Source organism: Erinaceus europaeus, chromosome 6 (genome assembly GCF_950295315.1).
Source record: "Erinaceus europaeus chromosome 6, mEriEur2.1, whole genome shotgun sequence".
NCBI classification, from domain to species: Eukaryota; Metazoa; Chordata; class Mammalia; order Eulipotyphla; family Erinaceidae; genus Erinaceus; species Erinaceus europaeus.
Window position 1 is genome coordinate 72,313,941 of NC_080167.1, and position 24,712 is coordinate 72,338,652.

General features: G+C 49.4%; 1 protein-coding gene and 1 long non-coding RNA gene across 7 annotated transcripts in view; one reads left to right on the forward strand and one right to left on the reverse strand.

The window, feature by feature from the left end:
- ARHGAP12 (Rho GTPase activating protein 12) overlaps window positions 1-23,958 on the forward strand; it is a 66,596-nt gene extending 42,638 nt beyond the window's left edge. For 4 of the 6 annotated variants that reach the window (XM_060192510.1, XM_007536468.3, XM_007536471.3 and 1 more), the window contains 10 exons: window positions 1,419-1,500; window positions 9,605-9,706; window positions 10,703-10,801; window positions 13,072-13,174; window positions 15,060-15,176; window positions 16,675-16,773; window positions 19,685-19,762; window positions 19,854-19,988; window positions 20,240-20,342; window positions 21,675-23,958. In XM_060192510.1, coding sequence (XP_060048493.1) covers window positions 1,419-1,500; window positions 9,605-9,706; window positions 10,703-10,801; window positions 13,072-13,174; window positions 15,060-15,176; window positions 16,675-16,773; window positions 19,685-19,762; window positions 19,854-19,988; window positions 20,240-20,342; window positions 21,675-21,849 — 1,093 coding nt within the window. In that variant the 3' untranslated portion in view covers window positions 21,850-23,958. The remainder of the gene's footprint in view (window positions 1-1,418; window positions 1,501-9,604; window positions 9,707-10,702; window positions 10,802-13,071; window positions 13,175-15,059; window positions 15,177-16,674; window positions 16,774-19,684; window positions 19,763-19,853; window positions 19,989-20,239; window positions 20,343-21,674) is intronic. The other 2 variants (XM_060192511.1, XM_060192513.1) reach the window with 2 other exon arrangements.
- LOC132538966 (uncharacterized) lies at window positions 109-8,085 on the reverse strand. Its single transcript, XR_009550298.1, has 2 exons — window positions 7,944-8,085; window positions 109-816 (listed from the first exon to the last, which is right to left on the reverse strand). It is a non-coding gene; the product is annotated as an uncharacterized LOC132538966 (long non-coding RNA).
- Window positions 23,959-24,712: the final 754 nt, after the last annotated feature.

A 24,712-nucleotide genomic window follows, 5' to 3' on the forward strand; every position in this document is an offset into this window, starting at 1 on the left:
GAGACAGCATCATGACTATGCAAAGAGGCTCTCATGGTGTGAAGCTCAGAGATCCCAAGTTCAGTCCCTGAACAGTGCTCTGATAAAACAAACAAACAAACAAAAATCTTAAAGAAGGAATCCATGTCTGAGGTAAAAGGTACAAAGATTAGTCAGCCGTTGGTCACCCAGCACCTCACTGGACGCAGTCAGCTACGTGCAGTGAGGCCACCATTTTTCTCCAGAGAAGAGCTCGCTCTGTGCGCACACACGGATTGGATTCTTCCTGGTTTTTGAGCACGGTCTTTAGCTGTCATTCTTGGAGGTGGTTCTGTTCTGGAGAGAGGCCTAGGCCTGTCATGTCTGTTTAGGGCTGCCTCTGCGGACACACTGTAGCGTGTCTGTGTCATCGTTGTTTATTTGTGAGCAGGTCGCTACGCCTCACGTCAATATCACTCCTCTTGGCTGCTCCAGACAAGGTCTGGCTTGGTGTACCGCACAGCTCATTTGGCAGGCATGTCACTGCCCCAGGAGAGCAGACTTGGCTGGGCCGTGTGTGAGGATGTTTGGGTAGTTTCAGGTCGTGCTCCAGGGCAGGGGTGGGGACACTTTTTCCTGCCAAGGACCATTAGGATATTTGTAACATCATTCGGGGGCCATAAACAGTCATCAGCTTAGAAACGAACCGTCAGTGTTGCCCTGCAAAAAGCCTCCAAGAGCCATCTTGGCCTCGGCAGGCAGGGCCGGCACGCACCGTGCTGACGGTTGAGGCTACTGAACGGCCCGTAGCAGCCCATGCAGTCTGTTGTCAGAGCCCTCCGTCTGTCTCAGTAGACACTAGATAGAAAATGGTACTTTAATTTGTATTTCTGTTTAGTGGGCAGGAGCTCACAGCTCCTACCTCTCTCTATATGTCTACAAATAATAGCTTAGCTCTGCATACTGGGCTGTCAGAAACATCATGACATATTTTTCTGTTCTTCACTGCAAAAATGCCCCATGACTTCTCTGACATCACAGTAGTTGCTGTTAGAAATGAAAGCCAAGAAAGACAGAAAGACACCTATAAGCCAAGCCTTGGTAGCTGTGGCCTCAGTGCTCAGTCACCGTGTGCTGTGCTGTGCTATGCACAGGGGGGAGCCGGCTTCCACCACTCTCATTTTGGCCCCTTAATCACAAGGGAACTGGCCTTCCCCTGTGAACAGTTAGGCCTTTCATACTGTTCTGATAACTTGTGTCTAATTGACTTCATTTGGGGCCTTTCCTGGGCATGTTGGGATGGTGAGACACCTGTGATTTCTACTAGCATTATACCTTCCAGAAAAGCAATTAGAGTGGATGCTGAGAAGGCAGAGAAAGCAGCTGAGTGACTTTACTTGCACGGTTTTGACTGGAGTAGTTGGACAGGAGAGCTCTAACTGTCACCTTTCTGGCCACAGAAAGAACTGGCTGTCTTCATGGGCCGTGCTGCAAGGTTCATCTTTACTCTTCACCAAGACGCAAGGAAGCGGCACGAGTTGGGTAAGTCTTTGCTCAGAGACTTCACACCCTTCAGTTGTGATGGGAATTGTGCCTGGATTTCAGAGTTTCACAGTAAAGAAGGAGGCTGATGACAGAGCTTTATTGTGTTCTTAAAACCAACAAATTCTGTTGTATCTGTTGGACTGAATGATGGACTTTCTCCCTGGACTCTTTAGAGCAAATGCTTTCCATGGTTCTTCTTCTAGCGTTTGCCCTTCTTCCTTCCGTAGCCAGTCAACAGCGTCAGGTTGAAAGCTGTCAGGAGCTGCTTGTTGCTGGCTTTGAAAGTGACTGGGATCCATGTGGATTCAGTCGGCTAGGAAGGATCGTCAGTTTCCCCAATGAATGGGTACTCACGGGATGCACCACGAGAAGGTCGATCCAATGCATCCCTCTCCATGGTTAATACTCAGATATTACAACTCTCTCTGTGTTTATAGCTTCGTTATTCCAAATACGCAGCTAGAAAATATGCTGTATGTGGCCAGCCTTCACACTGAGCTGTGACTGGCCTTTGACTACTGGGCAGCCATTCGTGGGGCCTCAAATACTCTGGATAGTGGTTAGGGTAGGGTAGGGGGTAGGGTAAGGTAGGGTAGGGGATGGGATAGGGTAGGATAGGACAGGCCAGGACAGAACAGGACAGGACAGGACAGGATAGGATAGACTAGTCTTTAGGTACTCTGGTAGGATGGCCTGCAGTTCCCTGGCCTGAGCAGGAATATGAACATGGTAGAATGTTCCTCCTGTTTGCTTCGCTGGTGCTTAGCCAGTAGAGGGACTTACCTGTGGCTTTCCATATCAAAAAGTTCAAGTTTTGGTTTGATCGACCATAAAATAAATTGATTTTTTTCCCTTTGAGGTGAAGTATATGGTGTTATTCTGTTTGTGTTAATGCCTTCCTAGAGGGCTATGCAGTGATTGAAAGAGATTTTATTTATTAATGAGAAAGATAGGAGAGAGAGAGAGAAAGAACCAGACATCACTCTGGTACATGTGCTGCTGGGGATTGAACTTGGGCCTCCTATTTGAGAGTCCAGTGCTTTATCCACTGTGCCAGTCTTTAAGAATATTTATTGATTAATGAGAGGAGAGGCCCCCAGTAGTTAGAGCCCCACACACCCGAGGTTTCCCTGTGCGGGAGACGCCTCACAGAGGCGCTCTGTCATCTGGAGCTGTGGCCCCTCCTGCGGGAAGGCTGCTCTGTCCCAACTGTCGTGGGGCAGCTTAGCTGGCTGCCGGGTTCCCGTCGACACTGGGAGCCAGAGCCCTGCTTACCCTGCTCCACACTGTCTGCTCTAGACACAGAAGCTTTTGTGCTGCATGTGTGTCCATACGCATATGCATTTCATTGATTAATTTCTCTTGCCTCCAGGGTTGTCACTGGGACTCGTGCCGGCACTGCGAAGCCACTGCTCCTAGAGGCTATTTTTTCCATTTCATTGGGCAGGACAGAGAGAAATTGAGAGAGGAGGGGGAGAGGAAGAGAGACAGAGAGATATCCGCAGACCTGCTTCCCCACTTGTAAAGTGACCCCTCTGCAGATGGGGACCTGGGGGCTTGAGCCCAAATCCTTGCTTGGGTGCTTGTGCTTAGTTCTATATGGGCTCAACTGACTCCCTGCATGTATTGTTATTGCCTCCAGGGTTGTCACTGGGGCTTGGTGCCAGCACTATGAATCCACCGCTCCTGGTGGCCATATTTTTTTCTTTCTACTTTGACAAGACAGAGAGCAGTTGAGAGGGGAGGGGGAGACAGTGAGGGAGAAAGACACCTGCAGACCTGCTTCAGCGTTTGTGAAGAGTTCCCCTGCAGGTGGGGAGCCGGGGCTTGAACCCAGGTCCTTGCACATGGTCATGTGTGCGCTCCGCTGGGTGTGCCCCTGCCTGGCCCACAAGCTGGAGGATTCATAAACATGCAGCCGCAGCATGCTATGAGCCGCTGATTCCCGTCAGCACTCGCCACGGTTCTTGACCATGTTCCTCGAAGGTCTTTAAAACCACCCCAGAAATGCTGGTAGTGATTTAGGATTATACATCTTTGAAATCTTTGAAATTTCTAAAGATAATCACTTTGCATGTGCCTAATTCCCCCTTTCTTTTTAACTAATGGCCATTGTGGGGTGAACAGAAATGTATATCGTACAGGCGTTTTCAAAAGAACTGGCATAAGACATGGAAAACAAAATAGGCGAGCAGCAATAACCAGCGTGATGCCAAGGGGAGCTTTTCTTGCCTCAAAGGGCAAGGCCTAGCAGGCGAAAGGGCATTTCTTGCCTCTGGGAACGCTTCATGCCTCTGGGGGCATCTCTTGCCTCTTGGGGCGCTTCATGCCTCTGTGGGCATAACCTAATAAGGCGGGGGAGTTTTCTGCCTCTGGGACAGAGCCTGCAGGCGAGGGGACATGGTCTATAAAGTCTCAAGGCAATTGGCTGAAGTTAGTCTTTGAGAAACACAGCAGCATGTACCAGTAAGTCCGATGGAGGTGTCAGTCCAAAGTAGCTGACCACAGAAGAAAATGCCAGAGGATGAAACGCTGCACGTCTATCTCGATGGGGAATGTCAGCCACCAGAATTCTGCTTTTCTGTAGAGAGTGATCTTTGGAGTCTGTGAATCTGTTTCTTCAGGTCGTGCCAGGTCTCATCATTGGTTTCCGGGGGTGTGTTGTAGTTATTCCATCTTGTGGGCAATGTCAGAGAACAGGGGTCCAAATGCATTTCCAGAAATTTTCATTTGAGTAGATGCTTTTTCATGTGAAGACTTGACAGCTGAAATTCACTTACTTGTCAAAAACTTGTAGCAGATTAGAAGTTTACTATAATTGATAACTCCATTATAATTGGAAGTCCTTTCTAGTATGATTTTAAGGTTGTTTAAACAGTTTAAACTCAATAAAATGTGGAAAGGTAAATAGAAGAACCACGGTTAAAAGCCTCAGGCATGAGAATTATTAACATAATCATTGCACTATCTGCCCCACCCATAACTCATACGGTTTCCAGGATTAAACGTTTCAGATTCATGTCAAGACGTAAAAGAGAAATCAAAGGAGGAAAAAAATCAGTTTTTTGGATTGTTTCTGGATGTCTCTAGAAATCATGGCTGTGTCCAGCATTTTTTTTTTTAAGTCAATGTCAAACAAAAATTCAGTCATTCAAATCATTCTCTTATGAAACGCAACTTGAACCAGATTATCAAGATATCACCATGTAGGATTAAGAGTCCCCGGAGGGCGTCCTAGCCCAAAAAGCTCCTCGAAATTCCATTTAGGGTGTTTCTGACTGTTCCTGCTGGATTGCTTCAGGCACCCATTTTTAAAAGCGTCTTCCCATTGAAGAAAGAATCCAATCAGGAGAGTAGAACTAACCACGTGTCTCCATACTTGGGAACTGCCAGGGTACTCGAGAATGTTCTTCAAATTAGAGTAGTCCTTCTCCATGGGAAACATTTGAGAAGAAGTCCAGAAAGTTCCAGGGGAAATCCCCATGCATATCCCAAGGTCTACGATCACGGTCATAAAGAACCAAACTGTAGCCCGGAGCAAAATGTAGTCCTTTTCCTCAGGAAACATGGGAGAGGGGATCCAGAAAGTCCAAGGAGAAATCTCAGTGCATCTCCCAAGCTCTATGATCCCAGTCATAAGAAACCAAAGTTCCCAGTCAGGGAAACAAAGTTTGGCCCAGAGCAAAATGTTCCAGAGACAGAGTAACTGTCTCATGATGAAACAGTAGAGGCTTTGGCAAACCTCTTCATAAGTAGAAGAGAAGACCATAGTGCATAGGTAGGCAAAGTCTTCACTTATCTGGGAGTTGCGCAGGTCTGGTCCCACGTTGTTGCGCCATATGTTGTTTTTGATGGGTTATGTTGTTTTCGCCGGGCTGGCTTCACGGGCAGGTAACAGACGACCAGGGACTCATAGTTGAGCTGTAGGCAGTATCTCTTTATTCATGCAGGACGCAGCACAATCTAAGCCGAGCTGAGCTAAACTAAAGGTAAAGTACAGTACTCTAAAACTCACAATGCTGTCTTTATATATACTTCCCAAGTAGGGTGGAAACAGGATGTGACATAGAGAGGGTGGAGAGAAAAGTGACTGGTGAAAATCAGGGTGTGACAAAGAAGGGATCAGGGTGTGACAAGGAGGGGGTGGAGCAGGCGAGAATCCTATCACTGAACCACAAATGCCCTGGAGGGAGGTGGAACTTGTTAACAGTGGTTATGTAAATAGAATAGTGTTAAGCAGGGGGGATTTAAACCAAATGAAACAGAAGGGGTCTCATGCATACCAACACCTAATAATTACTTGTGTGGGGGCTGCCCGGTGCACTGTGGGAGATTCTGCAGAGGCTAGAGAAGGCTCCTGTCTCCTTGAGCATCAGAAACGCCTCCAGACAGTACCCAGTCCCATCTGGACGGACTTGCCTCTGATTCTCTGTCCCACAGACGGGAGGACATTCCCCTGAGAGAGGACTGGGCAAGGGAAGTCAGAGGACTGGCACCGCCCAGCTCCCAGGAGCCCGGCCAGGGTGGCAGAGGGCTGGAGGTGACTCCGCTCTGTCTCTGCTTGAGCGTAAGCCAAGGCAGGTCTGTGTTCGGCAAATCCTTGACCCTCAATGAGAGTGTGGGTTCGTTTAGTAGCAAAGCAGGGGTACTGAGCCGACGTGTAGTGAAAGTCTGGCTCTGCTTTGTTTGTAATCCCCGTGCTGGTAGAAGTGGACTTGTGTCCTCTCTGGCTCCACGACGCTTTTCTGTTTGCGCTGTTCATTGTTGTGGTATGGCCGTGTTCTTCCCCTTCCCCATCACGTCACCCTGCCGGCAGGGCCCAGTGTCTGAGTTCTTGCTTTCACTCTTCTCTCCTTGGAAGAATTCTGTCCGTCACCGGGCTGCTGTCGTGTGTAGAATCTGGCCCAGTTTCCCTGTCACTGTATGTCTCCTGGTTGCAGGCCCCCGGCCACAATAAACCTCTTTTCTTTTTGCTTTTTATCATCTTCACTTACTTATTAAATAGACACAGTCAGAAATCGAGAGGGTAGGGGGAGATAGGGAGAGAGACACAGAGACACCTGCAGCCCTGCTCACCACTGGAAAAGCTTTCTCCCTGTGAGTGGGGAACGGGGACTTGAACCTGGGTCCTTGCACACTGTGACATGTGCTCAACCAGGTGCACCACCACCCAGCCCCACTATTTTCTTTGCCACAGACACATCGGAGGGATTGTAGTGGGGAAAACAGATTTTGAACAAGAGTGACATGCAGTCTCGCTAACTGGAGTGGGCCTGGCTCTGTGTCCCCGTAGTCGCACCGCTAGCCATGTCTGACTGACTCCCGGCTCGGCTCTCTGTGTCCCCGTAGCCTCACTGCTAGCCGTGTCTGACTGACCCTCCCAGCCTGGCTCTCTGTGTCCCCGTAGCCGCACCGCTCACCGTGTCTGACTGACCCTCCCGGCCCGGCCCTCTGTGTCCCCGTAGCCGCACCGCTAGCCGTGTCTGACTGATTCCCGGCCTGGCCCTCTGTGTCCCCGTAGCCGCACTGCTAGCCGTGTCTGACTGACTCTCCCGGCCCGGCCCTCTGTGTCCCCGTAGCCGCACCGCTCGCCGTGTCTGACTGACCCTCCCAGCCCGGCCCTCTGTGTCCCCGTAGCCGCACCGCTAGCCGTGTCTGACTGATTCCCGGCCCAGCCCTCTGTGTCCCCGTAGCCTCACTGCTAGCCGTGTCTGACTGACCCTCCTGGCCTGGCTCTCTGTGTCCCTGTAGCCTCACCGCTCGCTGTGTCTGACTGACCCTCCCGGCCCGGCCCTCTGTGTCCCCGTAGCCTCACCGCTCGCCGTGTCTGACTGACCCTCCCGGCCCGGCCCTCTGTGTCCCCGTAGCCGCACCGCTAGCCGTGTCTGACTGACCCTCCCGGCCTGGCTCTCTGTGTCCCCGTAGCCGCACTGCTAGCCGTGTCTGACTGACCCTCCCTGCCCGGCCGGCCCTCTGTGTCCCCGTGCTGCACCACTAGCCGTGTCTGACTGGCTCTTGGCGACTTCTGGGAGCCACCCATGGAGCGTGCCGTGCCAAGTTAAAGTGATGTGTTTGCCGTTTTGTTTGCTGTGTACATTGAAGGATTTACTTCACGGGCTAGGGCGTCACGGAGGGGAGGAGAGATGCCGGCGTCTGCTCCACCGCGACCGGCCACGTCCAGGGCTCCGTCTGCTCAGACATTTCCCACCTGCCAAATCTGAGCGTTTTCGAGACCTATTGTCTGCTCGGGAATTACTCGTGTCTGTCACAACCTTATGGTCAGTCAGACAGCTTTTGAATGGTCAAGGGCACTTGAGAAGGCAAAGACATGTAGAGCAAAGTGGTTGAGATTTGCCCGATTTTTACTGCTACGCTATGAAGGAAATTCCATAGTGTCCTGGTTTCTTTTATTCTACCCGTAAGTCCCACACCATCAGTACCCTGAAGGATGTGGGCGGACAGAGTCCTTGGCGAGGTGATGGCGGCTGAGTCAGGACACGCTTGCTGGGGAGCGTCGGCCCAAGGCTGCTCTGCCTGCGGAGAGTCCCGTGTCGGGTCTCTGTGGCCCGCACTCACCACTGCTCCCCCTGAGAGGCCTCCTGGCCCCGCAGCACAGCACAGACGGGTCCCTCGCTCCCCTTTACCGCGCAGGCGGCGACGCTGCTGGCGGCAAGACGCAGAGCAGGTCCGCTCGGCACTGGCGCTCTGCCACGGGCGAGCTTTGCCCACCTGGCCTCCACGTCTGCCGCAGGCGAGCTTTGCCCACCTGGCCTCCATGTCTGCCGCGGGCGAGCTTTGCCCACCTGGCCTCCACGTCTACAGCTAGCGGCCGCTTTCCTTCCGGGCTGCCCATGCCAAGCGTCCTGTCTGCATTCCTCTCAGTTTCCTGGACGCCATAGCCTCTGCGCTGGCTGCCGGGTTGTCTTTGCTGACGAATAAAATGGGCGATAAGGAGGTAACATTGGACGCAGAGAGTTAGGCTTAGAGGGTGTTTCTCAGGCGAGGCAGCCCTGGCTACCTGCCTGGTGTTATTTATAGACACCTGGAATGTTGCTTTGCCAGATGCTATTTATAGATGCTGCGAATGTTGTTTTAGCTTTCTGAGCACGTCGCTTCGTGTGTGCATGAGTATTCTAGGTGAGGATCCAAGGACTAGAATGACTAAGCTAAAGCATCTGCAAACTTCCTTCAGTTCTAAGTTGTTGTTTTTTTCACCAGAGCCCTGCTCAGCTCTGACTCACGGTGGTGCAGGGGATTGAACTCGGGACTTTAGAGTCTCAAAAATGAGAGTCCCTTTGCATAATCATGATGCTGTCTACTCCTAATTTAATTTTTTAATAAGAATTTTTTTTTTACTTTAAAATTTTATCTTTATTTATTTCTTGTATGGACAAAGCCAGAAATCGAGAGGAAGGGAGAAATAGAGAAGGAGGAGGAGAGAGAGACCCCTGTAGCCCTGCTTCACCACGTGTGAAGCTTTCTCCCTGCAGGTGGGGCTGGGACTGGAACCTGGGTTTCTGTGCACTGTAACCTGTGTGCCCCACCAGGTGCCCCACCGCCGGCCCCTGCAGTTCTAACGTCTGTAACCCATTTGCATGGGGGAGCTCTTTCCTATAGAACCGTACCAACTTATTTTTCCTTAAAACTTGGGGTGTTTTTTTCTTCTTACACTCATGGGTGAAATACATTTTTTGTGTTGCTTTATTTCCTTTTATTTATCTTTCTGATAGATATTCAGAGAGACAGATACATTGAGAAAGACCGTGAAACCAGAGCCCTGTTCATGGTGGTACTGGGGACCAAACCTGGGACCTCAGAGCCTCAGGCACAAGTCTTTGCAGAACTGTCGCTGTCTCTCAGTCTGCTTTATTTTCCTCTTGTCCAGATGTTGAAGACGGAAGTTGAGCTATTTGATCTCTGTTGTGAACTGGATTCGTTTCTGGTAGACATTTTCTGATAGGAATTGTTCATTGATAGTTTTGAAAGAATACTACTTGAGGAAATCACCTGTCTGTTTTACTGTGAACAGTATATCGACCTTAATCTGTTCAATGTCCATACCCACGAGTGCCACATGAAGTCTCTTCTTTTTCTCTAAAAGTTTGGGAGTAATCAGTCCAAGCCGGAGTTCACAGTGGACCTGAAAGGAGCGACAGTAGAGATGGCTTCCAAGGAGAAATCTAGCAAAAAGAACGTATTTGAGGTAACAGCCTTTAACGTGCCATTCTCGTTTCCAGCCACAAGAGTTGAATCTTCTTTCTCTTTAGTATGTTTGTTTATTATTGGATAGAGACAGCGCCCAGAGGAACCACAGTTGTGGTTTGGGGGAATGTGTGTTCTCCTAGGGAGGAAATCATCTGCCAATCAGAAGTTAGGAGGCGTGCTTTCTCCGGCTGCCTCAAGACTTTCTTAGTCACGTGCAAGAAATGTAGAGATTGTAATGTTTAACTTAATACGGTCTCTGCATTAGTACATGATCTGTGCTGAGTAACGCTTGTGTGCTGATGTGACACTTACCTTTGTGACTCTCTTTGTATTTAGCTGTTATACTTGCCTAGTAAGTAGAAACTGATGAAAGTCTAATTCGTGATATACTCTTTTTCTAAAAATTTTAACCACAGAGAGAACTATCCTTAGATTTATATAAAAATATCGTACATTTTATTTCTTTACAAACTATATTTTAATTCTAAATTTAGATGTGCAGCCTTGACATTTGAACTTATTTTTGAATGATAAAAAGACAGTAGATTGTAGTAAGTTTTGTGGTACTTGTGTGATGGAGTTTGGGTCACGACATTAGACTTACTGAGAATTTGTTGTGAAGAATATATGTTTCATAAAATAATCCAGTGGTCCAAGAGGTGGCGCAGTGGATAAAGCATCGGACTCTCAAGCAGAAGGTCCTGAGTTCGATCCCTGGCAGCACATATACTGCAGTGATATCTGGCTCTGTCTCTCCTCCTATCTGTCTTATTAATAAATAAATAAAATCTTTTAAAAAAATAATCCAGATGCCACTATTTTATATTGAAATAAGACTTCATAGCTGTGTAGTATCTTAGACTCACCATAATTAATATAGTCTTTGGCATCTAATGTGCTGTTAATTTATAGACTTTTAACTAAATGTATTGATTGATCTGATTGGAAGCACCAATGATAACTGTCATTTTGTTTGTTTGTTTCTTCTTCAAAGCTGAAAACCCGCCAAGGAACAGAGCTGCTAATCCAGTCTGATAATGACTCCGCCATCAATGATTGGTTTAAAGTTCTTAGCAGTACTATCAGTAATCAGGTGGGTGTCTTACATCAGTCATTTCTTAACCCCTTCAGAGCTGTTTTTCTGTTGGGCTTTCTGACTGGTCGTCTAGTTTCAGTGTGGGAGGAAACCTTTTTGATACACCTGTATTTGGAGGGAGGGAGGTGGGAAAGGTGTTGCTCACCTTTGTGGTTCCCGGAGACGACGGGAAGTGAGTTGGCATTGCATTCACGTGACGCTTGCTAATGACACATCTGAAACCATGCTCGCCGGAAGCATTGCCCCAAATGCAGGTGGCTCAGAGGGACATGACTCCAGGGTGTGGTATTTGATACAGAGACGACATGAGCTGGAGATTGTGCTGTTTGACGGAAAACACGTCCCAGGCAAAGTTGGACCTGAAAGGACTGGAGTCAGTCTTGATAGTCACACTTCTTCTTTTACAAAATAGTTTTTGGGGGTTTTAAAATATTTGTTGAATAGAGACAGACATTCAGAGGGAAGGGGGAATAGAGAGGAAGGAAGACAGAGAGACACCTGCAGCCCTGCTTCACCACTCATGAAGCTCCCCTTGCAGGCAGAGGCTGGGGCTCAAACCCAGTCCTTGTGCACTGTAACGTGTGCGCTCAACCAGGTGCACCGCCACCTGGCCTCTGCCACTTTTTTTCCTGACGTCACCTCTCTCGCTCTCCTCTTTCCCACCATGTAGAGACGGTGTCCATATATCCCTGGTAATCTTTTTTAATGAGCAACAACCCCCACATTAAGCTTATATTCTGAGGCTGTTTGCTACACAGTGATAAACTTCAGGAAGCTGGACTTTTCCTCTTGACTGTTGTCTTCTTCATATTGGGGTGTGATCACTGAAGGTGGCTGCCAGGGCAGCAGCAAAGCGGTCACTGTGGGTTGGGGTGGTTCTAAACTGCCTGGGGACGGGAAAGCTGACTATGTGGGGCGGAGACTTGGCCTGTGGGCCGTGCTGACCATGTGGGTGGAGAGGGGTACAACAGTTCCACACAATTCCCACCACCAGAACTCTGTATCCCATCCCCTCCCCTGACAGCTTTCCTATTCTTTATCCCTCTGGGAGTGTGGACTCAAGGTCATTGTGGGATGCAGAAGGTGGAAGGTCTGGCTTCTGTAATTGCTTCCCCACTGAACATGGATGTTGACAGGAGGATCCATACTCCCAGCCTGTCTCTCTCTTTCCCTAGTGGGGAAGGGCTCTGGGGAAGCGGAGCTCCAGGACACATTGGTGGGGTCGTCTGTCCAGGGAAGTCTGGTCGGCATCATGGTAGCATCTGGAACCTGGTGGCTGAAGAGAGAGTTAACATACAAAGCCAAACAAATTGCTGACCAATCATGGGCCTAAAGGCTGGAGTAGTGCAGATGGAGAGTTGGGGTCTCCATTGTGTAGACAGCTAGTGGGCAGGTTTCAGTTACTGTCACTATGCCTGCACTTAGGCCATAGATCAAGATGAGGCAGGACGGCCTTATGTTGGTGTGAACCCACTACCCTGTGAATCACCTGTGTTTCTGTTCCTCAAGAGTCAGTGCCATGTGGAGGCGCACCTGGCTGAGCGCACATGTTACATGTTACAGTGCACAAGGACCCAGGTTCGAGTTCCCGGTCCTCACCTGCAGGGGAAAAGCTTTCTGAGTGGCCAAGCAGGGCTGCAGGTGGCTCTGTCTCTTTCCCTCTCTGTCATCCCATTTCCTCTTCATTTCTGGCTGTCTCTCTCCAATAATACACACACATACACGCACACGCACACACACACACACACACACACACACACACACACACACTCACATTTTCTTTTTTTTAAAGAATCGGGGTCAGGCGGTGGCGTACCAAGTTAAGCACACGTGGCACAAAGCCGAAGGACCGGCGTAAGGATTCCAGTTCAAGCCCCCGCTCCCTGCAGGGGAGTTGCTTCACAGGTGGTGAAGCAGGTCTGCAGGTGTCTGTCTTTCTCTCCCCCTCTCTGTCTTCCCCTCCTCTCTCCATTTCTCTGTGTCCTATTCGACAACAACAGTAACAGCAACAGCAACAATGGAAAAAATGGCCTCCAGGAGCAGTGGATTTGTAGTGCAGGTACCGAGCCCCAGTGATAATCCTGGAGGCAAAAAAAAAAAAAAAAAAAAGAATCAGTGCCATGTAGGGGAGAGAATGTTTTTATTAAGATCCGTCACATATGTAAGTCACAATACTGTCTACTGCTGGTCCCTAAGGTACTTGGGAGAGTCAGTCACTGATCTTCCTGAGACAAAAGGATGATGTGTCTGGGAACTCTCACCAACAGGCAGTGGAGACAGAAGACGCCATTGATGAGGAGATGCCGGACTCGCCAGGGGCAGAGAAGCGTGACAGAGAAAAGGAGCACAAGGACCCCAGGAAACTCCGCTGTAGGTCCCTTCTCTATGTTGCTCATGGCCTGGGTGAACTGAGGGATCTGTCAGCTCAGTGAGATACCCAGGGTCACAAGAACCCACATGATTGAGGGGTGTTTGGATGCAGACGGACAGTGTCTCCTAGAGGTCATTGGCGCGAAGTCATGGTTCACGACAAAGAAACGGCCTCTGGCCGGTTAGCCCTGTCTCCCTGCGTCTTAGCATGCGGCGGCTTCGGCAGCACGCTTCTTGTTAATTCACTGTCACCCATTTTCCCGCCTCGTTCCCCAGAGGTCACATTAAGACACTGAAACGTCGAGAGAAAGATGCTGTTGCCTATGCCGAGGCCAAACTTTACTGACTTTTTAATAGCTGCAGTTGTGGTTTACGGTTCTGGCTAGACCCTTACACTTTTTACAAGTGGGCAGCCGGGCAGGAGCAGACAGCATAATGGTCCTGCCAAGAGACTGTCATGCCTGAGGCTCCAAGTCCCAGGTTCAGGCCCCCAGCCAGCGTAGGCCAGAGCAGAGCAGGGCTGCGGTAGAGAGAGAAGGAAGCAAGTGCCACGGTTTCCTTCGTGGCGGCACCTCGGGGTCATGCGCAGCCGGTTCTGCAGCCCAGGCTGGAGCGTGGAGACCCCCGTCACACTGTCCATCCCTCACGAGTCACGTTCGGACGAGGTTACTAGCCGTCGCACTGAATCTCATTCAGTCTGTTCAAACAAAGGAACTGAAAATGTTTCCTTCCACCTTAACTGAATGGCCAGAAAATAAATTCTAGCAGTCCAGCAGGTAGCCTAGTGGCTAGAGCATTGATGGACTTAGGACTCTGAGTTTGAGTGTTCGATCCCCACCATTGCATGTGCCAGGGTGATGCCTTGCCTCTCTCTCCATCAGTCAGTCTCTCTTGTAATGTACGAAATCAGAAAAAAAAAAAAAAGGGGGGGGGATTTAATCAGGTGGTGGTGCACCTGGTTGAATGCACATGTTACCATGCACAAAGGTCCTAGTTCAATCCCCTGATCCCCGCCTGTGGGAGAGAAGCTTCACAAATGGTAGCACAGGGCTGCAGGGACCTCTGCTCATCTCTCCCTCTCTGCTCATCTCTCCCTCTCTGCTTATCTCTTCCTCTCTGCTTTCATGTCACCCCCTCAATTTCTCTGTTTCCATCAAATAAAACTGATTAAGGAAAGAAAGGAAGCTGCCCTCCGTCACATGGATGTGTAGGTGACATGGTGATATGGTGACCACAAGACAGGCCACCATTTTAATATTTACTAATTCTGCGCTCAACTTCCCCAATTCCAGCTGTCTTCACACATTTTTACTCTATTTAAATAATAACATGATCTAATGCAATATGGTGCTGAAAGGTAGGTCATTCTTGCTCTTATAATATTTAATATTTACTAATTCTGCGCTCAGCTTCCCCAATTCCAGCTGTCTTCAGCTCTGCTTAAATAATGACATGATCTAATGCAATATGGTGCTGAAAGGTAGGTCATTCTTGTTCTTACAATATTTAATATTTACTAATTCTGCGCTCAGCTTCCCCAATTCCAGCTGTCTTCACACACTTTTACTCTGTTTAAATAATGACATGATCTAATGTCATATAGTGCTGAAAGGTAGGTCATTCTTGCTCTTACAGTAAAAAGTGAGGCCAGGACAGAAGGCAGCACAGAACACGGTCTGGGGGGCGCTGTTCTTAGCTCACAGTGTGGTGCCCGCGACAAGATGCATCTGAGCCGTACTAGTCATGGCCCCTGACGAGTGAGCCGCATTACAGCCAGCAGAGCGGGGTTTCTGCATAGGAAATCAACCCGCTTTGAGCGCTCCGTAGACAGTTTCTTATCAGAAAAGTTTTATTTCACCAACACCTTGATAATCTCTGTTTTAAGCCATGAAAACGGTGAATGTGGATTCTTCAGAACAGAAGAAAACGAAGAAGAACTTGAAGAAGTTCCTTACACGCCGCCCCACGTTGCAAGCTGTCCGTGAAAAGGGTTACATCAAAGGTAGGTGGGTGCGAGGGCTGGGGGCTGGGGGCTGGCCACTCGGGGAGGACTCCATTCCTTCCGTGGCAGAGAGTCTTAGAACAAGAGAAGGCAGCTAAGCATAGGAGTGCGAGCTGTTGCTAGTTTGCTGACAGACTTTTTGAGAATTAGGAGCTTTGCTACACCCTCATGGTGTTAGCCACGTCAAATATTGTGTTTCCCTGAACATTTAGCACTGATGTGGCCTTTGCTGGGTTCGGGTTAGTAAGACAGCGTGTTGTTTTCGCCGGGCTATGTTGTTTTCTCCGGGCTGGCTTCACGGGCGGGTAACAGACGACCAGGGACTCATGGTTGAGCTGTAGGCAGTATCTCTTTATTCATGCAGGACACAGCCCAATCTAAGCCGAGCTAAGCTAAACTCAAGGTAAAGTAAAACTCACAATGCTGTCTTTATATATACTTGCCAAGTAGGGTGGAAACAGGATGTGACATAGAGAGGGTGGAGAGAAAAGTGACTGGTGAAAATCAGAGTGTGACAAGGAGGGGGTGGAGCAGGCGAGAATCCTATCACTGAACCACCAATGCCCTGGAGGGAGGGTGGTGCTTGTTAACAGTGGTTATGTAAATAGAATAGTGTTAAGCAGGGGGGATTTAAAGCAAATGAAACACAAGGGGTCTCATGCATACCAACAACGGCATTTGAAATGTGCTTTATGAAGCCGAGCGGTGATCCGTGCTGAGTCTGCACAGACTTGGTGTAACACCTCAGATGCCCCTTTACTAAGTGCCAGGCAGGAGCTTCGGTGCCCGAGATCGGCGTCCAAAACTCAGTGAAAGCATAAAATGACAAGTGGATATCACCACCTTAAGATAAGATTTTTTAAAAATTATTTATTATTGGGTAGAGAGAGTAAGAAACTGAGAGGGGAGGGGGAAATAAAGAGGGAGAGAGAGAGAGAGACAGAGAGAGAGAGACAGACAGAGAGACACCTGAAGCCCTGCTTTACCACTCATGAAGTTTCCCCCCTACAGGTGGGGACCAGCGGCTTGAACCCAGGTCGTTGTGCACTGTGATGTGAGCACTTAACCAGGTGCGCCACTGCTTGGCCCCTTTAAGATAATTGTAAATGCCTCCTGTGAGCAATCAAGTTGAGAGGGACTGAAAGGGGTCTACTTGAGCAGCCAGAGGACATTGCAAAGGTGCTGATGGGAAGAGGCCAGATCTGGGGTCAGATTAGCTATTTTTGCAGAATGAGAAGAAAGCTTCTCATGTCACACTGAGCTGGAGGCTGGCACGGTTCAGTGAAGAAGGAAAAGTGTTTGAGGTGAAGCTGGAAAGACAGGAAAAGGAGTGGAGACATAGAGGGACCCGGCAACCACCAGTGACTGGATGCTGTGTGTGTGTGTGTGTGTGTGTGTGTGTGTGTGTGTGTGTCTGTCTCTCTGTCTTCTCTTGCTTTCTCAATAGCCATTTAATGAAATTTTAGCAAGTCGGTCTACTTTTTAAAATCTCTTTCAGATCAGGTATTTGGGTCCAGTCTCGCCAGTCTCTGTCAGAGAGAAAACAGCACAGTGCCGGAGTTTGTGAAGCTCTGCATTGAACACGTGGAAAACCATGGTGAGCAGTGACCCGCGGTGCCCGCTTGCAGGGCCACCCAGCCACCCTCGCCTCCCCCGCAGACGTTCTGCGTGCCGATGACTTTGAGTGACGCTAAGAACCTCTTGCCTGCAGAAAAGAAAAAAGTTCTGAAAACGAGGTTGTGCCCGTTTCCAATTCAGACCCTTGCAGATGTTTCTGGGCTCTGGTAATGATGGCTGATAGGCTGACCTTTGTGCTCCCTGTAGCCGACACTGAAGTCTAGACGATGCCGCAGTGTAGACACACAAGTAGGCTGCAGTCAGAGCGACACTGACTGCCCCAGCCACAGAGCTAGCTGAACAAACCCTCTTACTTTCACACCGACGTGCACTGCTTCCTGTTTGGGCTGATTGGAGTGTGTCTGTGGTGTTCATGCTGGCCTCGTATAAAGTGAGGTCTGGCCTGTAGTCACAGCTTGTCGGTACGTCACTGAGAGCACCTTGTACGATCCCTGCAGACTCGGGGGCGTCTCCCGCTAAAGCTGTCCTGTCGGCATAATGGGCACACAGGCAGCTTACCTTAGTTTTCTTCTTCTTCTTCCCTTTATTGGGGATTCGTGGTTTACAGTCGGCTGTAAATACAATCGTTGGTACATGTGCAACATTTCCCAGTTTTCCACATAACAGTTCAATCCCCTCTAGGGTCCATCCTGTTCCAGGACCTGAACCCAGGACGCCCCGCCCCAGAGTCCTTTCCGTTGGTGCAACACCCCAGCTCCAGTCCAGGTTCTGCTGAGTGTTTGCTCTTCTGATCTTGTTGTTCAGCTTCTGCCTGTGAGTGAGACCATCCCGTAGTCATCCTTCTGTTTCTGACTGATCTCACTTCACATGATTTCTTCAAGTTCCATCCCAGATGGGGTGAAGAAGGTGAAGTCACTGTTTTTTACAGCTGAGTAGTATTCCATTGTGTATCTAGACCACAGCTTGCCCAGCCACTCATCTGTTGTTGGACACCTGGGTTGCTTCCAGGTTTTGGCTATTACAAATTGTGCTGCTAAGAACATATGTGTACACAGATCTTTCTGGATGGGTGTGTTGGGTTCCTTAGGATCTATCCCCAGGAGAGGAATTGCAGGGTCACAGGGTAGGTCCATTTCTAGTCTTCTGAGAGTCTCCAGACTGTTCTCCACAGGGGCTGGACCCACTGACATTCCCACCAGCAGTGCAGAAGGCTCCTTTGACCCCACACCCTCTCCAGCATTTGTTGCTGCTGCCTTTGCTGATGTGTGACATTCTCACAAGAGTGAAGTGGTATCTCCTTGTCTTTATTTGCATTTCTCTGACAATTTAATGCTCTCTGGAGCATTTTTTCATGTTTGTTGGTCTTTCGAATCTCTTGTGTGGTGAATATTCTGTTTATACCCTCTCCCCATTTTTGAATGGGGTCATTTATTTTCTTGTTGTTGAGTTTGGTGAGCTCTTTGTATATTTTGATTATCAGCCTCTTGCTGAGGTACGGCATGTGAAGATCTTCTCCCACCTGTGGGAGTTCTCTTTGTGTAGATGGTGGTTTCTTTTGCTGTGCAGAAGCTTCTTAACTTGAAGTTGCACCACTAGCTTTTTTTTTTTTGTAGTCTTCCTCGTAACTGGATTCTTAATCTTTGAAGATGCCTTAAAGTTTATACAGAAAAGAGTTCTGCCAATATTTTCCTCTGAGTATCTGATAGTTTGTGGTCTAACATCCACGTCCTTGATCCACTTGGAATTTACTTTTGTGTCTGGTGAAATACAGTGTTTCGGGTTCATTCTTCTGCACGTTTCAGCCCTTTTTAGGTGAGTTGTTCGTGCTGGGAGCTAAGTGAACAGCCCTTTAGAGAATGTGCATGGTAGCCTCACTTAGTGACCACTTCTGAAGTTCAGACCTTCAAATGACCCTGTGCTACCTAGAGAAGCAAGAAACAAGCTACCATCTGAGGTGTTGGTTAACCTGACTTTGTGGTTTTTATTGAGCGACGAGAGCGGACCCCTGCGCTGTCATTCTTGAAGCCCCGTATCATGCGCAGGGTCCCGCAGGGGCGAGCCGGGCTCTCTGCTGCTCAGGTTTTGACCCTGTGAGTCCTCAGCTGGCGGGTGCTGGCAGGCATCAGCTGTGGTGTGATCGAGTGAGGCAGGTGCTCTCATCACCTCCCGAGCCAGCCCTGGGCCCTGTGCTTCCCTCACACCACTGGCATTTGGAATTACCTGAGATGGCTTCCCTCAGGAAGCCCAGCCCACATGATAGTCAAGCCGTCGCTGTGATTTAGGGGATCTTGGTTCACTGTGGGAAGCCGGGAACAGGCTTAAACAACACAAGGCATGTTAGGATCAAACAGGTAAAAGGCAAAAATAAGCAGCTGTCATCAGGGGTTAAGAGTACGCCAGGCCCATAAAGTCTGAGTGTAGCTGTCAGAAGTTTAGTCCCATCAGATGAACAGTTATCAGCTGAGGTAAAGGTTGCTCATGGCTGCAGAGGGTCTGAAAGGTCACCGGCCACCGAGTCTCAGTATTCGGTTCCCAGGAGAGGCAGCCATGGCGGGTACCAGGGGCGTCTCCGCCGAGATGCTTCTGACCAGGAGAAGCTGCAGCAGCCGAAAGGGGCGGCCTGCTCCCAGCCCCGCTGTTCACCTTCCCTTCTCTGTGTCCCGCCGGGGCTGCCGCCACTCCTGTGCTGACAGCCCCAAACTCCTGTGGGGTCACAGCAAGGAAGGAAGGAAGGAAGGAAGGAAGGAAGGAAGGAAGGAAGATAGGAGGGAGGGGAGAAGGAAGAAAGGAAGGAAAGGATAGGAGAGAGGGGAAAAGGAAGGAAGGAGAAAGGGAAGAAGCCTGACACACACAGGTTTCTTCAGAAGTAGCAGGCACACTTCAACCATGAAGTAACTGACTGTCTGTCTGTCTGTCTGTCTGTCTGTCAGGATTGGACATTGATGGCATCTACAGGGTCAGTGGCAACCTCGCAGTGATTCAGAAGCTGCGGTTCGCAGTCAACCACGGTAAGAGCCCGCTCCCCACCGCTGGGCTCTCAGACACCCCTCGTCGCTCTTGGGATCGATTTTAAAAAGTTCTCTCTCCCCGCTCTCTCAGATGAGAAGCTGGACTTGAACGACAGCAAATGGGAGGACATTCACGTCGTCACCGGAGCACTCAAGATGTTCTTCCGAGAACTGCCAGAGCCTCTGTTCCCGTTCAGTCACTTCAACGACTTCGTTAACGCCGTCAGTAAGTACGGGGCAGCTCGGGCCCCTGCGTGCACAGCCCTCTGTGCTGGCCAGGCCGCCGCGTCCAGTCGCATCTGCGGAACAAGATCCTTCACTCCTCTGGCTCTGGGCTGTGGCTGGGCCCTGGACACCTTTGCTTCAGGAGCGTCTTGTCTCACGCGGCCACCAGAGGTCACTGTGCGTCGCCAGATCGCCAGGTTGCAAAGTGTCACTGCTAATGACGTCTGATTCACCATTTCTTTCTTTACTCAGAGCAGGAACCGAGGCAGCGAGTTACCGCTGTTAAGGACTTGATCAAACAGCTGCCAAAGCCCAATCAGGATACGATGCAGATTCTCTTTAGACATCTCAAGAGGTAAGCGAGAAAGTGTGGGCAGACACCCTCCTGAGAGAGAGAGAGAGGGAGGGAGGGAGAGATGCAGAGCAGTGCCCGAGTCACGGTGCTCCAGCTGTGCTGGCTTCTCTGTGAGCTGAAGAGGGTCCGCCCTTCCCTGGGCCTCGCCTCCTCACAGGAGCAAAGGTTTGGTCAGAGGAGCGTACTGACTCCAGTGCTGCCTTGGTGGCATTGTGACGAAGTGCCTGGTGTGTGGAGGCCCCCAGAGACAGCTGGTCCCGCTGAGTCCTATGAGTGAGATTAGCAGCTAAGCCCTCAACACAGAGGCACTTGAAGGAAAGCTGTCACCACTTTGACTGAATGGACTTGCGTTTTTTGTTCCTTTTGGAGAGCAGAACACCACTGTAATGGCACCGATAAGATAAGCTTATTTTTTTTTTAAAAAAAGCCAAATAGCATAGGCTGAGTATAATTGAAAGTTTAGGGGCCAGGCAACGGCACAATACAGTGCACAAGGACCCAAGTTCAAGCCCCCGGTCCCCACCTGCAGGGGGAAGACGTCACGAGTGGTGAAGCAGGGCTGCAGGTGTCTCTCTCCCTCTCTGTCTTCCCCTCCCCTCCCTTTCAATTTCTCTGTCTCTATCCAATAATAAAAGTTTAGTCTATAAGTAAATAAGTAAAATAAAAAATTAAAAGGTAAACTAAAAAAAAAAAGGATTTACTTGTAGAGAAAGAAAAATAATCTTCCCTGCACACTTTTGGGTTCCCAACTGAGACACACCTATAAAACCATAGAGTGCTAGGGCCAGGCAGAGGCGCCCCAGACTAAGCACAGAGCACCAAGTGCAAGGACCCATGCAAGGATCCCGGTTCGAGCCCTAGCTCCCCACCTGCAAGAGGGTCACTTCACAAACGGTGAAGCAGGTGACTCCCTGTCTTTCTCCTTCTGTCACCCCACCCTTCTCAATTTCTCTTTGTCATATCCAATAATAAAATGCTTAGTCTGTGTACCTCAGTGGCTTTTGTCTAAACACCTGGCCATCCTTGACACTTGGATGGTAGCTCCTGTTTGGGCCGGTGTCTAAGCACTTACCTGAAATACCCTGTTTAGTTTGTTAGAATGTGCTTACATTCAGCTGTGTTTACCCAAAAGCAAGGCCCACATGGCGGCAGCGTTTGGACTGAGTTCTACTTGCTTAGACAGTTTATTGGACTTGAGAAAACAAACACTGTTTCTCTTTTCCAAAAGCAAACCCTTCATGTTTATGATGCAGTTGGAATAGCGGTCGGAATAGCTTGCCTCCTCGGTTCTGTCTCTCTGTCAACAGTTCACTCCCCTCCTCCTCCCTTTAGAGTCATAGAAAATGGAGAAAAGAACCGGATGACCTACCAGAGCGTGGCGATCGTGTTTGGGCCCACCCTGCTGAAACCCGAGAAGGAGACGGGGAACATCGCTGTGCACACGGTCTACCAAAGCCAGATCGTGGAGCTGATTCTCCTGGAGCTCAGCTCCATCTTCGGACGCTGACTCTTGCTGAACGCCCCTGTGGACAGAAGCTGGCTCCCTCAGATTCCAGATCCTTAGACCTGGTGGGTTTTTGTTTTGTTTTTTTTTTTGGTTTGTTTTTGGACCAAGCAGTGACTCTTTGATCTTGCACTTTTTTCTTTCCCTTGATGGGTTAGGAGGGACGGGAACATCAGGCCATGTGCCAGGCCTTGCTGTTGCCCTCCCTTGCTAGCTGATGTAACTGCCCGTGATTTTGGGTTGATTTTATTCAGAATGTTTGCATCTCACACTCTGCAGCTCAGTAAAACTCAAAATGTGCAGTTGTGACCAGTCATGTACACTGGAGACTTTGGTGAGAAAGCTACGTTGGGCGTTGGTTTTTTTCCCCCTCAAACCGGACGACTCAGAACTGCTTCTCATGATCAGTTCATCACTCGGGAGAACAACGGGTACAGCCACTTACATTCGAAATGCTCCCAGCACCGTAAGCAACACGAAGCGGATCCAGTTTGAAACCTGTGTATTTCTTTTCCAGAGCTCGGCGTGCCATGGCCGTCTGAGTGCTGGACTTGCTCTCCGAGGCCCCCTGACTGGAGGGCCTCAGCTGCTCACAGGGCAGCACGCCACCGTTACTCCAAACACTGTGACACACTGGAGTAACTGAGCCTAAGCCAGCTCAGGGCACTTTGGGGCTGTCTGCCGCACACCTTGTAGCAGCTCACACTCCTGGTTCTGCCTGGTGCCATTCAGAGTTCTTGGTCTGACCCTGTGGAAGGAAACAAGGGGATCAGATGTCCACAGAGGCGGGAGGCGGGCCGCTGGTAGCGTGCGTCCTCGCCCTGCCTTGCTAACTGTGACGTTGGCTGCCTTTCCCTTGGACATCAGGTCTACCCCAAAAGTCTGTCATTGATCGCGAAAGTTAACTGTACGCACTTGGAGACGTTGGCTCCATCCACAGGCAAGTCACTGTAAGGCGCCTGGGCTGCACAAGTCCCGAGCGGACTTTGCCGAGAGGTTTGTGCACTCACCGCACGAGGGAGCTTTCTGTTTATTGATTTACAGGACATGTTAGGAAAGGGTTCATTACAGAGCTCCAATCCTGCCATTTCAGCAGTGCAGACCCACACACAAATAGGAGACTCAGACGAAAAGTGGCACATCAAGTTGCTCTTTCCTTTTACGCCACTGATGTTGATTGCTTTGTACAAGAAACAGGGTTTGGAAGGTTTTGTTTCAGAGAGCATGGTCTGTTGAAGATTTTTTTAAATGTATTTTTCTAGATTAACTGCTGTATATGAGATGTCTAATCTGAATAAAGAAACTATGAGAGGTGTAGAGATCTTCCACTGGAGGCACACACTTTAGTTTAATTCTTGTTGTTTTTGCATTTACGACTATCCTATACCTCACTGAGAAATCTCAGCTGAATCCGCTATTCCCTGTGACAAGTGTCTTCCTCATCTCACACCTTTTCTAACTGCCAACGCTCTGGTCCACCCCTCCCACCTTGTATTTCTTCATCATCGTTGAAAAATGGATGATTTGTAAACAAGACTCTCTGTCTTAGGATTGTATTTATAATTTACAGATTGCCTTTTCATGGGAACAAAATTTTTTTTGTATGATCTGTCCAAAAAAAGAAAAAAAAAACCCCTCACCTGTTTCATGGTAAAAGTTTTGCTTGTTTTTGAGATATTGCTATGTTGACAGCTATGTGAAAACAGATTAATTTGGGCAGAGAGAGAATACCAGCCCCCCCCCCCCCATCAGAATGGTGATGTCTGAATAAGGACGCCCTGGTGACACAGTGCCTTAGTCAAGGCTGGCCAGGAACAGCCAGGCTAGCACATGGCATGTGTGCTCTTGGCACTGTGGACACACGGGTTTAAATTCATCTCGTGTCCTCGTTTCCAAGTATGTGTTTGTGTACGTGAAGTCTTCAGTGTTGGCTGGTTGACAGGTAATCAGCATATTGTGATTCTCTGTGTATGGCGAGGCCAGTGTCTTGCGTTTTCATGGTCTGTGAATTAAAAATGCTCACCTTTTTTTTGTAATAACAAATCAATAATATTTTCTTGTCTTGACAGCTTGATTTTTAGTAGAAAATATATTAAAGGCTGAAATGAGTCATCAGTGGACATTCATTTACTTACGGGGCTTTCCGTCTAAGTGTCGCTGAAACAGTGCCTGAAGGCTGAGCAAAAAAAATCACATTGCACCCAGGCTAAGAGAGAAATGTTCACTGCACCCAGGTTGAGAGGGAAATGCTCACTGCACCCAGGCTAAGAGAGAAATGCTCACTGCACCCAGGTTGAGAGGGAAATGCTCATTTATATTTGACAGCAGTAAGACACAGCGCTTACTGTGGCAGAAATAATCGGGAACTCTCCCTGGATAAAAAACGTTGTTACATTTTAGATGACGACAGATCCGCAGGCTTCTTTTCCCTTTGGTGAGCAGCACAGCTGGGCAGGAGCAGCTGTTGGCCTCACACGCGGGTCTGTGCGCGTGCCAACGGGGAAGTGCTCACAGCCGCAGAGGCTGAGGCCTGTCCGCCAGGCAGCCCTGCCCCACACAGCCTGGCACCCTGTGAGATGGGCTGCAGAGAGGGCTGTCGGGAGGAGGGGAGTCAGGGCCACGCTGCTTCTCACCTCAGCTTGTCGAGGCTCGTGACTAAATATTTAGTCGACAGAACTGTCCCCGACGGTCCCTCCTCCGTCTCTGGTAATTTATGGTCACACAGAGGCATCTCTGTCATGGCTGAGTAAAGACGGACTTTACAAGCCAGAGGGTGCCTGCTCTTTGCTTAGGCCCAACATTCTGCAGCACGGAGAGCGGGTGGGAGACCCACGTCAGCGCCAGGTGGGTCTCTGCTGTGGCCACC